The sequence below is a fragment of the Tachypleus tridentatus genome, chromosome 5 (genome assembly GCF_004210375.1).
Source record: "Tachypleus tridentatus isolate NWPU-2018 chromosome 5, ASM421037v1, whole genome shotgun sequence".
NCBI classification, from domain to species: Eukaryota; Metazoa; Arthropoda; class Merostomata; order Xiphosura; family Limulidae; genus Tachypleus; species Tachypleus tridentatus.
Window position 1 is genome coordinate 21,823,492 of NC_134829.1, and position 16,407 is coordinate 21,839,898.

The 16,407-nt window shown below is 33.4% G+C and overlaps 1 protein-coding gene across 4 annotated transcripts in view; it reads left to right on the forward strand.

Annotated features, from left to right (window-relative positions):
- Positions 1–14,398, forward strand: part of LOC143250684 (transcription cofactor vestigial-like protein 2) — a 47,821-nt gene extending 33,423 nt beyond the window's left edge. For all 4 annotated transcript variants that reach the window (XR_013028304.1, XM_076501585.1, XM_076501583.1 and 1 more), the window contains one exon: positions 12,861–14,398. Coding sequence is in view for 1 of the 4 variants with exons in the window: in XM_076501584.1 (XP_076357699.1) it covers positions 12,861–12,910 (50 nt within the window). In the remaining 3 variants the exon portion in view is untranslated. The remainder of the gene's footprint in view (positions 1–12,860) is intronic.
- Positions 14,399–16,407: the final 2,009 nt, after the last annotated feature.

Here is a 16,407-nt window from a genome sequence, read left to right on the forward strand (position 1 = left end):
GTGATGCTGTTCCTTAAAACCTGTCTTCTGACTCTTTGCAATTTTAAAGTAGCAGAAAAAAAATAAAAACTGAAAATAATAAGTTTTAGATAATACGAACCTATAAAAACTTTCCCTGACATAAAACTGGGTAGAATTTATATGAAAATTAACAGAGGGTGGAGGGGGGAAATACCATTTTGGTTTATAAGTGAAAGAAAATAAAGATAATTTTAATTTAATTACACTCGCATGAATAAGTACACAACATATAATTTATTGAGAAACAATTAATACAAGGAACAAGTGTAAAAAATAGAAGCTCCTAATGCAGACGTGGTAGTTAGTTGCGTTTCACTTTACCACAGTGAAATATTCATATAATTTAAGTGTCAATAGATCTCGTTATTCGTTCGGTGCCATATATTGTTTTGCTTTTCGCACTTTGTGAAATTATACTGATATAAAAATATTACGGGAATCTCAAATGTATATAAATTTTAAAACTCTAAGTATTTTATTGTATTGGATTATATGATTAAGCGATACAGAATAGGGGATAAAGTCCAGTAGATTTACTTTTCTCGAATTCAAACATGTAAATGCGAAAGTTTACTCATTGGGTTTGTTATAGCCGTTTATACAGGGGTTATTCTTTCGAATATACTAAAATCATTGCTTTAGTTTTTAAAGAGCTTTTTTCCAATAATTTAAAAAAAGTGAACTTACTAAAGAAAAATTAAGAACGCCCCGCATGGTCAGGTGGTTAGGGCGTTCGACTCGTAATCTGAGGGTTGCGGGTTCCAATCCCGGTCGCACCAAGCATTCTCGCCCTTTCAGCCGTGGGGGCGTTATAATGTGACGGTCAATCCCACTATTCGTTGGCAAAAGAGTAGACCAAGCGTTGGCGGTGGGTAGTGATGACTAGTTGCCTTCCATCTAGTCTTACATTGCTAAATTAGGAATTGCTAACACTGATAGCCTTCATGTAGCTTTGCGCGAAAAAAATCAAACAATTAAGATTTTTTAACCTCACAAATTTCCTTGAAATACTCTAAAGCGTAGCAGAAAGCATAGACACGTTGCTATTTTTAAGTTGAGAAATTAGGTACAAAATAAATATCTTCTTTACTTTTGAAATATTCTAAAGCGTAGCAGAAAGCACAGAAACTTTACTATTTCTAAGTTGAGAAATTATGCACCAAATAAACATCTTCTTTACTTTTGAAATATTCTAAAGCGTAGCAGAAAGCATAGAAACGTTACTATTTCTAAGTTGAGAAATCATGCACCGAATAAATATCTTCTTTACTTTTGATGTTCCGAAAAACTATTTAAAATCGAGTAATAATTTCGGAGTCGCATAACAGCAAGTTTGAAAGACACGAATAAACAAAAGTGTATAAATACACCTATATAAAGTTTAGTTCACATTTCAACAACTTAAACAAAAATAGAATTAACTTCTTCATATCGTCAAGTCGTCGAATAGTTTTTCTTCTTCTTCTTCCTTTCTCCCCTACTCGAATTCAACATCCAGAAACCTTATACTGCACGCTGAGCCTATCCTACTCTTATACCGTATTATAAGTGTCAGAGCACAGCTTAACGTCAAGCTTGTTCAAAGCAACGGCTTCTGATCCAATTTGCTGCCATTTATCCCGAAATTGCTTGCAAACGGCTGCAAAAGCTTTCTTATTATTTTGTTTTAGGTTTGGCTCGTGAAGCGGAGTCGTTCTTTAATCGAAGTGGTACGGCTATAGTGTGATCCCCGTCATTATTGATCGGCAGTGACGGATGTGAACTCTGGGGCTCCGCCGAGTGGAGCCGTTACTGACAAACAAATAGGTTTTAGAAGCTGACTACATCAATAACTCCGCGCAACGGGCGCGTGTCGCTTTTATTAAATATCTTTAGGTTAAGCGCTGTTTTGTCATTAGTCTCTGTGCTTGAATGTCCTAAGTACAAAAAGCTCATGTCTCGAGGTATGTCAATTTCACAAGTAATACACAGCAGCCAAGTACTACTTTGCGAATTATTATTTAGTAATAGTTGAAACTTGCACTAATATACCTGTGTTTCCATAAAGTTTAAAGGATGTAATTAAAAATACAATAATTTTATCAAGTGAGAACTAAATCTAGTATTGATTTTTTGTTTTAGGTAAATAAGAACATAATTAATTCTATGAAACGGGAAACAATATAATAATTATACTGTTTATTATTATAATATTTTAATTCAATAAATCTAAAGACAAAATATATATATTTTCATATATAATACACGTAAAATAAGTTTAGCGAATATGAAGACATAAAGAACAATGAATAGAATAAAATGCGAATAGTTTTCATTCAGTTATGAAATGCGCAGGTTTCTTGAATTTTAAATTATGTGTAATTATTATTTCATAACAACTGCTTTAAGGACACCACTAAATACGATAATTTATGCAACAAATATAAGACGAGAGACTTCAAAAATAGTCAAAAGAGAAACAAAAATGTATGAGCGTGTAATGGGTTGGGTGTGACCTAGTGGTTAGCATAACAGAATGTGAATCTTGGGATCCACGGTTTGCGTCGTATTCCGCAAGTTTCTCTCTTTATAACCATGAGTGCGTCATAAAAATGGAGGCCAACTTTCACAATCTAATTAAAGTAGCTCACAGTTGTCGTTGGTTACTGTTGCTTAGCTGTTTCCCTGACCCTATTTTAGTCTATCGGTTCCAATGTAGGGTTAGCTGATGCAGATAACCCTTGAGTAGCTTTGGGCAAGTATATTTCAGAAAGATGACTTTTTGTGCTACTGGGTATTTCTGAAATATACTAATTTAGGCTGCTTTCGATACACTAGCGAATTGAACTAAGTAGAACATATCCAGTAGCACAAAAAATCATGTACACACAGGTTTTGCTCTTGTTTTGTGGACATACTAAACAGTAAGTTTATATGTATTTACGTAATTTACAGTGCTAAGTTTAATTAATTCAATAAGTATTTGAGTTATTTATAGTATTAATAGATTTAATATACATAGCCTCAAATTTCTTAAATAGTAACAGACATGATACACGTAGTTTTACATACGAAAATTTTGCCTCCTGCTTAGAAATTCGTTAAGCAGGTCCAAGCTTGTTAGGTACTCTTGGGATAAGGGCCGAAAACCCCGCTAATGAGGGGGATACCTAATTGATGACCTAAGACAGAGTAGTCACAAAGATATCTTGTGGTTTGCCAGTCAGTTATAATTAAGACTAATTATTATTAATTTTTCTTTTCATTGAATATTTTAGCAACTCCTTTTGCCAACATTTATTGCAATTTTTTTTCAAAGAAGGTAGCACAGAATTCTTCTGCTAATGTTATCTTTCAGGTTTAAATTCAGTGAAATTAAACAAGAAATATTTTTCTTTGTTTTTAAAGTTTAACGTGAAACGTATCTAAAAGTATATTTGTTGATAAACACCAAGTTATACAATGGGCTATCTGTGTTGTGTCCACAGCAGGTATCGAAATCTAGTCTTTATCGTTATAAATCCCTAGACTTACCGCTGTGCGCCGGAAATGGATCACCAAAATCCTGAAATATATAAAATTATAGATTTTATGTTCGTTTTATTATTTCGCTTTTTTTTTCTTAGAATTTTTATTTTATTAAATGGAAATTTACCACACATGTGGAAGCTAATTACAGCAGATTCAGGAGAAAAATGTTTGCATTTATATATAAAATATGATATGTTACTTTGGGGGATATAGTTCAAATTGAGCTATATTGAAAAATGAAATGAACTATATAAGCCAAGCTTTTTTGTGAAGTTGCCAGGAATGGCGTGATGGTTAGGATACTCGACTCACGATTTGTGGGTTGCGGGCTCGAATCCTATCAACAAACATGCTTGCACTTGCAGCGGCCGGGGCGTTATTAAGTTATGGTCAACTTCCCTTTTCATTGGTTAGAAAGTAACTCAAGAGTTCACGGAGATTTGTGTTGATTAGCTGCTTTCACTCTAATCCTCGAGTACTTTTAGGTGAAATCCAGTAAAGAAATAAATGTTCCACTGAACAGGAGCAGGAAAACGTTTAAATTTAAGGCTTAACAATTTCTGGAATAATGATCAACATAATACTTTGATTCATACTGTTATCGCAACCTGGAAAGCACACGTTGTACAAACATTTTGATTCTCAAATTGATATTCTACAAATCAAATAAATTAGAAAATAATAATAATAATTATCATATTAAGTATATGTTATATCTGTTAATGCACGACTTCACAAACTGGTAAAATACCAGTTCAAATTTATACGTCATCTTCTAGACATGTAAATATTAATTCATATATAGACTTAAAATGTAATTTATTTTAACCTAAACATGTCTTATATTCAATGTTAAGATTACATCAATTATACCGAATTCATATATGTTTAAACATTAGCTGTTAGTGCCAAGAATAAGATACTGTACTTCAATAACAAAACTTTACTAAAACGTTTTGGAAAGGAAAGTATCTTACAGCACTCTTCGCCATCTCTTGCTGCTTTACTTAAATACCAGGATTTGAGTGTCATTCTTGTAAGGTATAGATGACCCCAAAGTATGGAGTGCGATTTTTTAGTAAATATCTCGAATGTTAGTGCTGTAAGTGTACGTACTTACCGCTGACTCCCACCGGGGAAAAGCTATAATGGCACGCGAATCATGGACAATCATATTTGACGGTCTGACGCCTTGAATCGTTAGACCTTGTCTATTCAGCATCGAAAGTGATGGAAAACTAATACTTGATAGCAAAGCGTAGACGTTAGTTTATATATATTTCATTCATTGACTTTGTTATAAATCAATTACAAACAATGTGAGGATGAAGCTTATTCTATTTACACTTGTGTCAACCTAGAAACCGAAATTTCAAGGCATCACTTATCTATCTATCTATCTATAGGGGCCCGGCAGGGCCAAGCGTGTTAAGGCGTTCGACTCGTAATCCGAGGGTCGCGGGTTCGAATCCCAGTTGCACCAAACATGTTCGCCCTTTCAGCCGTGGAGACGTTATAATGTGACGGTCAATCCCACAATTCGTTGGTAAAAGAGTAGCCCAACAGCTAGCGGTGGGTGGTGATGACTAGCTGCCGCTCCTCTAGTCTTACACTGCTAAATTAGGAACGGCTAGCGCAGATAGCCCTTGAGTAGCTTTGCGCGAAATTCAAAACAAACAAACAAAAAAACAAGTATATTTATAACAACATACGTGTATGCATAAGTATATACGTTCTATCACTATTTGTTTTCTCATATCAAAATTATGCTTTTATAAGTAATATTAACTATGAATATGAATGGGTAATTTTATGGAATGTGTTTACTTTGGTGTTCCGTGGTGAGCTTGAAGGCTGGAAATGCGAAAAAGAAGACTTTGATATTCATATGGGGAACAGCGCAAATAAATTAATGTGTCACTTTGTACCTGAGAAAAAACAACAACAAAGAAATTATCGTAATAATAATCACATCCACAGTTCGATAACAAATTATTTTCAACATTGTATTTTTGTTTAAAACGATTTTAATCGGTTGAACTTGCGTGTGTGTGAAATATTAATTGGAGCCTACAAATGCCGACTATAATATATTATTTACAGAAACGATTGTATTTAAGGTTAAAGCAGGTCACAGAGGAGTAAATATTACAATTATGATTTATTACTATGGGATACTTGTATCACTTAAGGCTAAAAAAAGATACTAATAGCTAAAGATTTAGACAAAATTAATATTAATACCTACTACATCATTTCTGATTGTAACATGTTTTCGTCTACTTCAAATTATTAGCGGTAAAGCTACATCTTTTACTTTTATATTAGGAACAACTGCTACTTTTCAGATGTATCTGGCTAGAGTTTGTTTTGAGGAATTGTAAGATATACATCGTTATTAGGCTGATGTAATCATATTGGTTGTAATTTAGTCTTAAGTTATTGTATGTATTGTTTCATATTTTTAAACCTACATGTACAGATAGGATTGTTATTAGCATTAAGAAATTAAACTATTTAGACTCCAAGTTGAGTATTTTCCCATAACTTTGTTGATTACGTGTTTATTAATCAAATACAAGTCACACAGAGAGACGGAAATGCCAACAATATTACAATGAACTACAATGGTTATTTGCTGGAGTTACTTATTCATTTTACATAGTGGACTTTGTTTTTGGCCAATTCTTTGCAATGAATGTCTTATCAGGCAAAAACAGAAAAAACCTACTCTGTATTATACAATACGTGGATCCTATAGGTCGTGAACCGTGAGTCGGTAATTTGAAAAAAAATTGTATTTTTTTGTTCGCTTAGAATATGTTAATTCGTAATTGTATACACCATCGGTTTCAATAATGTGTTCTTCAATTCACAATTTTGTAACACAATCGGTTTCAATAATGTGTTCTTCAATTCACAATTTTGTAACACAATCGGTTTCAATAATGTGTTCTTCAATTCACAATTTTGTAACACAATCGGTTTCAATAATGTGTTCTTTAATTCATAATTTTGTACACCATCGCTATCGATGGTTTGCTCTCAATAATTGTGTTAAATTCTAAATAAAACAAAAACGTAATTTCTTATATCGACGTCAGTGGTAAACTATTTCAACATTAAGCAAACTTCTGTATTTGTTTATAGTTATGAATTTGAGAAAAAGGCACAGCGCAACTCTGTGCAATGTTTAACGGGGATGGGAACGTGGTTCTAGCAAACACCCGTTATAATCTAACCATTCGTCACGGTCATTGTGGAATGCCAGACAATAAAATCTGCCCTTCCACACACACATACACTCCCTCTGATTATTAATTACAATGTCTTTCCCAGCCTCTCGCTCGGCGTGCGCGGACCTTCATCTCTCTTCACCCGCCATTTAGTCATGATAACGTACGCTGCTGTATATATTACGTATTAAAAAGCGAACTAGTCCACTGATGAGTAATAAAACATTTATGAGGTTTAATAAGGGCATATACTTGTAAGCCCTCATTCATTTTAAGAGTTAATGGATATTACAGTATAAACGACCTACTCTAACTTTCATACCTTATCCGACCTCTCTCGAGTAAGTATTTGAGCGAGAAATTCGATTTCGAAGATACATCTAGGAATATAATTTAATATATTATATTTGCTACAGAGAAATAAAGAGGAATGAAGGCTATTTTGTAAACATTTTTATTAAACTCTTCTGTCAAATATTTGTAACATGAAGCTAATTAATAATAACCCAGAGACAAAACATGAGGCCTGTTTTGCAGCACAATATTTGTATTTTAAGTCTAAGGTAATTTTGCATGATTTTCTAATTTTTCATAAGTCGTGTGAATTCATCCACATGGTATATCTGCGGACTTATACTGCTAGAAACTGGGTTTCGATACTCGTGGTGGGCAGAGCACAGATAGTTTATTGTATAACTTAGTGTTGAATAACATACAACAACAGATCATCGCGAAGAATCGAATCAAAGATGTTAGTTTTAATATTCTTCAAGATCCAGCTGGAGAACCCTTCCAATCTACTAGGTAGATTTATACTTTTTAGATGTGAAAATTCCGTAGATAAATAGTTGTATCTTAATGACAAAGAATACCCAAATGAAGAATATTCTTATAATCTATAGAAATAAATATCTTACATAAGAAAATGGTTTATTAGAAATATTGTACTATCAAAATATATATAATTTTATATATACGCTGATGAAAATGATAAAACAGTACATAATTTTGAACTGTTGTTTTCACGTTCTGTAATCAAGCAGAAATAATTATTCATATGCAAGTTTCCATTGCTCATTTGGATATTTTATTCGTGTTTATAAAGGTAGACAGTGAAAACTTGGATGGAAAAGTAAATGAGTAGACCTGGATATAGCTTTCGGCTAATGAAGAATTCTCTTTCAGAGAAATATATATCTGGTTTTAAGTATTTGTGTGTGTGTGTTTCTGTATGTCTCTGCAGGGTTGGCGTCAGCTTTTACTATAGTGGCTTTGGAAAACAAAAAAGTAGAATGAACGATCTGTTTATTAGTTTGTAATTAAGCACAAAGCTACACAATGAACTTTCTGTGTCCTGCCCACAAGGTGTATTGAAACCCAGTGTGTAGCGTTATAAGCCCCTAGATATACTGCTGTGCTGCTGAAAGCCCTCAGATCGAAATTTGAAATGAAATTCTTGAAATCATTAAACGCATCGTCAAGACCTAAAACAATAACAATAAATAATATATCATTACACAATATTAAGCGTGTTTAAGAGATCTAAAACAATAACAATAAATGACACTTCCTTACAAAATATCAAGTGTGTTTAAGAGATCTAAAACCATAACAATAAATGACAAATCATTACACAATATCAAGTGCGTTTTAGGGCAAAGCTACATTGAACTATATGCGTTGTAAGTCCGTAGATTTACCATTACAATAGTAAGTAAAATATTATTGCATATATACAATAACAAACAAAATCAAACTTCATAACAATTTAAGAAAAACATGTACTTTTGATTCTACCAATAAAAAATTACGTCCATACATGCAAATTGTACTTTTAGTTAGACGTGTTTTAATATGTGAAATCTGAACATTACGGAGATCTTGATGTGTCATTAAAGAGACAGTTGGAATCCAAAAACGCTCTTATTTTGCAGTTGACCTTAAGCAATCATTGAACACTTCCATTTGAAGGGAAAAAAAAAGTCTGGAATGTTAGTAAAGGTATATATATATTATATTAGATGTTTCAATACATATGTAGTTAGACCAGGTGGTTAAGGCTCGCCCTTTTAGCCATGTGGGCGTTATAATGTTACGGTCATTCTCACTATTCGTTGTTAAGAGTAGTACAAGAGCTTGCGGTGAGTAGTGATGACTAGCTGTCTTCCTTCTAGTTTTACACTGCTAAATGAGGAATGTTTAGGGCAGATAGCTTTGCTCGAAATTCAAAAAACAAACGACACATGTAGTTCATTATAATTATTTTTTTCTCGTAAAGGAAAGAACCGGAGTTTTTTTCATTTGAAATTCTTCGCATAATTTCACCCCATTTACCCGTCTGATGGTGACTCAATAGTAAGGCTGAGTGTATATAACGCTAAAAATTGCTCTTTAATACCCGAGATGGCACAGCATATCCTGTGTACTTTGCACTTAACAACAAAACAAGTATATAACGCCATCTACGTTAAAAGCATTTCCACCTTGAAATAGAAGTTGAAGGTCTTAGTACCTTTTAATTGGGTAATTTTTTCCATGTCCTTAAATCTCTACTACCATAAGCAACCAAATGTTTTAATTGTTATACAGGTAAAAGTCAAATACTTTGTCAGCATTACTGAAGACATTGGCTTGTAAATTATAATTAAGACGTATATATAGTCCTAATAAATCTATAATACCATAAAATGTTTTTTCTGACAGTTCTTTCACTGATACTACAGCAGGTGTGAATCCACTTCTTGCATTATCCTTTTAAAAATGGGGCACTGTTTAATTTTACCTGCGTCAACTTGCATCTCAGAACTCTGTATACATTTTCTTGTTTTATTTAATAAACTGACCACAAACTCCAACAGAACGAAATTCAACCCTTTCAAGTAAAGGTGCCTCATAATATTTGGATGCGATCATTTTTTGTATCAAGTGATTGGTTGAATGGTTTCAGTGATGGCAAACCAGAAAATAGCTGATATCAGGAGTACAATCCTAAAGATAGTTTTTCCATTACTTGGTATGGGTAATTTTCTCTGTAGTTTTTAAACATAACTAGTGTTAGTCATTCTCTTGTTGTGTGCTTTAAATAATGAGCATAAATTATTTTAGAAACATGCTCTTGGAATACTGGTTCGAACCTCCCTAATGAATTTTGTTCTACAGAATACCATAGTATAGACTATAATGTGATTTAAAGTTTCTCGAAAATGGAAAGTATGTTTAGCCAAGTATTATATTGTTGGCCCGGCATGGCCAAGCATGCTAAGGCGTGCGCTTCGTAATCTGAGGGTCGTGGGTTCGCGCCCCGTCGCGCCAAACATGCTCGCCCTTTCAGCCGTGGGGGCGTTATAATGTGACGGTCAATCCCACTATTCGTTGGTAAAAGAGTAGTTGGTGGTGGGTAGTGATGGCTAGCTGCCTTCCCTCTAGTCTTACACTGCTAAATTAGGGACGGCTGGCACAGATAGCCCTCGAGTATCTTTGTGCGAAATTCAAAACAAACAAAAGCTTTGCGCGAAATTCAAAATAACAAATAACTTTCTTTTGTACCCCCAGATGAATGTTTTGAAGCGTCTCTATCTCTTTTTCACTTACTTTGTTAGCACTGTTTTGTAATGTCTACATCTATTCTATTTTCGAAGTCAAGCTTAATTGTTACAAATTATTGTCCGTACGATTACCATCTTTCTTAAAAGAAGTCAGTTCCTAATAAGCAAGCGTTTTCAACACAAAATGTCCAGTTGAAGTAAATTCGGCTGTCCACATTCGATGTATATGACCCTACAAATGTCTAGTATGTCAGATCTTAAACAACTGAACTCGTTTGATGCAACAATTACATCATTTCAAACAAGAATGTTTATATGTCATGGGGTTCTATAATGTTCGAGATCTGGAAAAATCGCTCCCGACATGGGATCGCTAGTGGTAAAACCGTAATGTTTCTAATTTTGTAAGAGTATATAGCTAACCAGTCAAAGAAATAGAGGGGAGGGGGAGTTGTTTAAGGTGATTTATTTGCCTGAATTTACATCCAGCAGAGAAGAAGATATCTGTTAATTATCTACTTCTATTATTTCAAATCTTGCACATTAGGCTGTGACGACATTAATTTTATATTACAGTAAGATTATTACAAATTCCCAGTGTTTTTATTTTTAACAGCTAACCTCTTTGTTTATGCAGCGGTGACATGTGACTAACACTGACGAATGACAAAGAAACTTCTAAAAGACAACTTCATTGAGCAGGTGATTAAAAAAAATGAAGTTTATTAACAACCATGTTCTTTATCAAAGAGCTATCTCTCCAGGGAAAATATTGCTATTTGCACATTAGGATAGGATTTTAGAACTGATTTAATGGGTTAAATAACATTGGTTTATTGATAGGACTTTTAAAGTATTGTTCGAGAGTTATGATATTTACGAGAGACTTTCCTTTGCTTTAGTTTTACGAAATATTTTGCCATTAGTTTGATTTTAGCTCTGCCGAGAGATAGTTCCAAAACGGCTTTACGTAAATTCAAAGACATTTAACGTCGTAAAGTAGGCTTTGTGGCTTAGTTATTAAAGATCAAACGATATGTTATGATGAGTTTAATCAACGACACTTGGTGAACGGATGCTTTTGTATGATACGATTTTTCAGCACAAGTGAACCACCTCTATCGAAGGTTCGTTTATTTTAATTGTTTATTAAAGTATAGTTATGAGAGATTAGTGAGAGAAGCATATCATTTTATTTAGTTGTTCAATGATGAGTCAACTGTAAGTCTACGGACTTACAATGCTAACATCCGAGGATAACCGAAATGGGGTAGAAGCGCAATCCTTATTTAATATTCCACTGATGGGACAGCGGTAAGTCTGTGGACTTGCACCTCTAAAATCCGAGGATCGATTCATGCTGTGGACACAGTAGAAAACAGAATGTAATCTAAAACAAAACAAACCTTTGTTGGTAATGTTTCTGTTTGAAATAAAAATTAAACCACAAAATTAATTCTATCCTTGAATTTGTACAAATGAATAAAAAAATTTTTTATTTCAGAAACAAAACAAAGACTATCAAATGTTTCCTACCTGTTTAAACAACCATGTAATATTTTAAAAACTTAAAACCAGTTATCATGAGATGCATCGAATAACCTTTCGCTGTTCTCATATGCTATTTTTTTATATGAAGCTTGATTATTTTGGTGCTTTTGTTTTCTTACTTTTACACACTTAAGTTTTTGTAAGTCACTGAACAAGGTCTTCTTAAAAAACATTTCATTACACTATGTGACAAAAAAGTTTTTACCTTTTGTTGTCCCTTGGCAGAAAGTGTTATTTCCCAATTGCTTATGTATGGAAAAGACCTATTTTTCTCTTCAAACTTTGCTTTTAACGAAAACATAATGGGAGACTATATTTGGGGGTTGATACGTGAACGGGATTTACATTACAGTCGCAAATCTTGAAAAACAACTCACTTCTAAACATTTTTGTATAACTTTAGTATAAATACATGTAAATCTTGATTCATATGTTGTTTTATTCAGACCTTATGCAAATGAAAATGTGCAAATTTGCCCGTTTTCACAAAGAAAATGGGTTAATTTCTAAATTTCATTATCCAGGTCACAAAAGCAACGTATGAAGGGGATAATGTCCACTTTCTGTACTTTTACAACATAAGCAATTAAGAAATAACACATACTATCCAGGAACAAAATTTTTGTTACATAGTGTTATTGGTTATAGGATAATTATACTGTTCTAACAGTCGCACTAATTGAGCATCCCAGTGGCACAGCGGCATATCTTCGGACTTACAACGATAGAAACCGGGTTTCAGTACTTTTGGTGGGCCAAGCACACGGTCCATTGTTCAGCTTTGTGCTTCACTTTAAACAAACGCACTGATAAAGCACGCTACTTATGCAATTTATCAAGCTTTGTTAAGGTAAAAGCTGGCTTTGTCGAATGTTCTTGTAATGACTGCGCAATATGAATTAATAAGCACGTGTTCCATATATTGATACTTGTTTATTTTTACTAGTAAAATTAGTACTGCCACTCCTAATATTTCTGTGTCTTCTTGTCTTCATAGGTTTCGAAAGCCAAATACAGGAGGCTGGTAAGGACCTCTACTGGTTTTAGCTCCCTCTAACTTTCCCAGAAGATGAAACTTTTCTTCCATTAATGCATGTTAATGCATACCTGACCCACAAGGCTTGAGGTCAAAGGTCAAAGGATGTCAGATGTTGGTTCGATACTGCTTTCAGTAATCCAAGGACCAACACTCCTTCTTGAGGAAGCCATTTGGTGATGATGTTGTACATAATAACCTGCAGAGTTACATAGTACCTTATTACACCACTAGGAAGTATCATGAACCCTGAAACGTTCCCTGAAGAAGCGAATAGTCCGTAGGCATTTGTTACGAAGGTAACTTTATAACTGACTAGTCGCCTGTAAATATGCAATTCCGAAGTTTTCCGTATTGTTACGGCTATTGATGAGTTTACGAACGAATCTGCGATCCCGAACTTTGCTGTTAAGCTCGATCAATCTACCAAATTCGGACTGTGTGTAATCACTACATGATAATTAAATGTGTTGTTGATTTGTTTTGTTGTACCCTGCTAACGCTAGTACGTTGTATGTCCAAGCTATGCAGGGCCTTGCTGTAAAGAACTGATAAAACATAGTTGTAATGTAAATGTATTTATTCATATAGCCTATAGTTAAAGCAAGTTTACGTGTGCATATAATACACACCGTAGGAACAAAATTAGCCATTTAATTGCAAGTGTCGTATAAGTAGGCTTAGAGACGTGGCTCATTCCGAGTCTATTTATAATTTTTCAAAGCAGAATCTTTACTGAGAAATAAAATAGATACTATTTCCATACAAACTCATCTCTGGCCTCTGTATCACGTGTTAGTCTTTCCAGATGAACAGATCTGGTTGTGCGACCAAAATTAAAGACTTGGAGTTGTCAGCGGCCCTTGCAAAAGAGTGCACCACAAGAAATGATTGATATAACAAGCATGACATGAGCTGTAAAGGTCTGTTTCTCAAGCAGCTCGCATATGGATGCCGTAAAGTTAAAAATGATCATAGCTTCCGTTTTCCAATGAGGAGGCCCTCTACGCCGGTTAAAGGATACCAAAAGTCATAAACAACGACCCATGGTCTCACGATCACCTCATCGGAACGGCCGCGTCTTGTTCTGAGCATAAATTACTACTGTCTAAAAGAGAATAATTTGTCCAGAAAAAGAAACCGAAAACCACATATTAACACATTTTTCATCAAATAAAAAAATGTTTAAAGTTCGACTAAGATGTACCGTACCGTTTTGCAGACCTAGTATTGCAGTTGTGAGACTCCGTTATAACAGTGCTGTCTTTCTTAGCAAGTCCTGGATATTATTAAGAGAAAACATAATTTAACTGAATTAAAGACTGTTCTCGTAAGCTGTAAATGTTATTTTAAAGAGCGTCTTTTAATAATTACATGTCATCAAGTCACTTTGGTATTTACGAGAAAAAGTTTTCGCTGTGGTCTTTTCAACGGATTGTTTATCTAAAACTGAAATTGCAGAAATATGAAATGGAAAATAAATATAATTTTTATATTCATCTCTTTGTCTTTCTAACTTTCTCTCTCTCCCTATAAATATGTGTATGTACTTACAGTTTAGTTTCTGAAACTAATCAACTGTTTGTTCCTCCAAAACGTAGCCAAGATCATTTTGAATTTTCTATTTAAAGCAGCATAGATGAAAATAACAACAATATTAATAAACAATTTTAATGTTTTTATTCGGGAAAGTTAAATATAAAATATCCAACAGCATGTATAAAAATAGTTTTAAGGTTTAAGGCAAATATAATACTGATTTGCGTTTTCTTTCACTTTTACGAGGTTTGTCTAAAAACGTGGAGCCATGTTACAAATATTATAAATACTTTGTGTCAAACACGACAACTTCTTTCTCCAATAAAGAAATGATTGCACTCCTTGCACAGTTGTAACTCGATAGCACACCAAATTTAAATGTTTCATATTAGTCTTCCGAATGTCACTGATATAGATTTTCATATAACACCAGATTTAAAAAATTGAGATTAGCCTTCTGTAGGCCACCGATACAGATTTTCATAAACAACCACATGATACAAAAAATATTTACAAAAACGTAAAGGACTGTTTCATTGTTATTAGTAGACTCAACAGAGAGCCGATGTGACTTTGCTATAAGAGAACACACGTACACCTACTATTTTTATTAAAATCTTTAAAACGAAATCATATCTTAACTTCCACTATACAGTATAAGGTTGTACGAAAACAGCATCGAAACAGTAATAACTCCCTTTGTTTTTAAGATAATCATTTTTCAGAAATATTTCATGACTTAAAGTGTAATATTCAGTTATTCTGATAGTATGGTAAAACACATGTTTTAGGCCTTATACTATCATGAGAACAAGCATTCCAGCTTAATATACAGTTTAAACCCTCAAATATTATGTATTTTACTGACATACCTGAAATACCCTGAAACAAATTTTCCGTACTATAACTTCAAATACTAATTTGAACCATTCTCATAAAAGAACTTACAACACTTTAGAGTTTATATAAAAGAACGACAAAAATCCCGAATAGAAAAGTATTGTTATATTATGAAAATGTAAGGGGAATGGTAATAACACGTATTTATCGTTTCACATGAGTGTAGTGTCTGTGTAAAAAGCGTGGCTAATCCACTTTAACACGTGTTTATGAGCATATATTTCTATATGTGGCAAGATGGAAATAGATTTATTCTCACATGTATAATAAAAAAACAGTTAGTATTAACAGTGTGATTTTATAATTACTTCCCTTTGTTATCACCAATATATCACTATTCATATTGTACATACTACCAAATATTTTTTTCATATACAGTAATATCGGAAATATCTGTCTTTATATTTCCTGAAACTACAACTGAAACTGCTACTGAAACCTTGTTTACCATGAGTACCAGACTTATTTCATTTCTCACTTTATTTAATGCATTATTAGACAGACGTCTATCATTATATTCTGTACATTACCAGACATATGTATATCATTATATTCTGTACATTACCAGACATATGTATATCATTATATTCTGTACATTACCAGACATATGTATATCGTTATATTCTGTATATTACCAGACATATGTATATCGTTATATTCTATACATCACTAGACATATGTATATCGTTATGCTCTATACATTACCAGATATATGTATATCGTTGTATTATATACATTACCAGACCCATGTCTATCGTTATATTCTATACATTACCAGACCCATGTCTATCGTTATAATTTGTACATTACGAGACCCATGTCTATCGTTATAATCTATACATTACGAGACCCATGTCTATCGTTATATTCTATACATTACGAGACCCATGTCTATCGTTATAATTTTTACATTACGAGACCCATGTCTATCGTTATAATCTATACATTACGAGACCCATGTCTATCGTTATAATTTTTACATTACGAGACCCATGTCTATCGTTATATTCTATACATTACGAGACCCATGTCTATCATTATAATCTGTACATTACCGAACATTTATGTA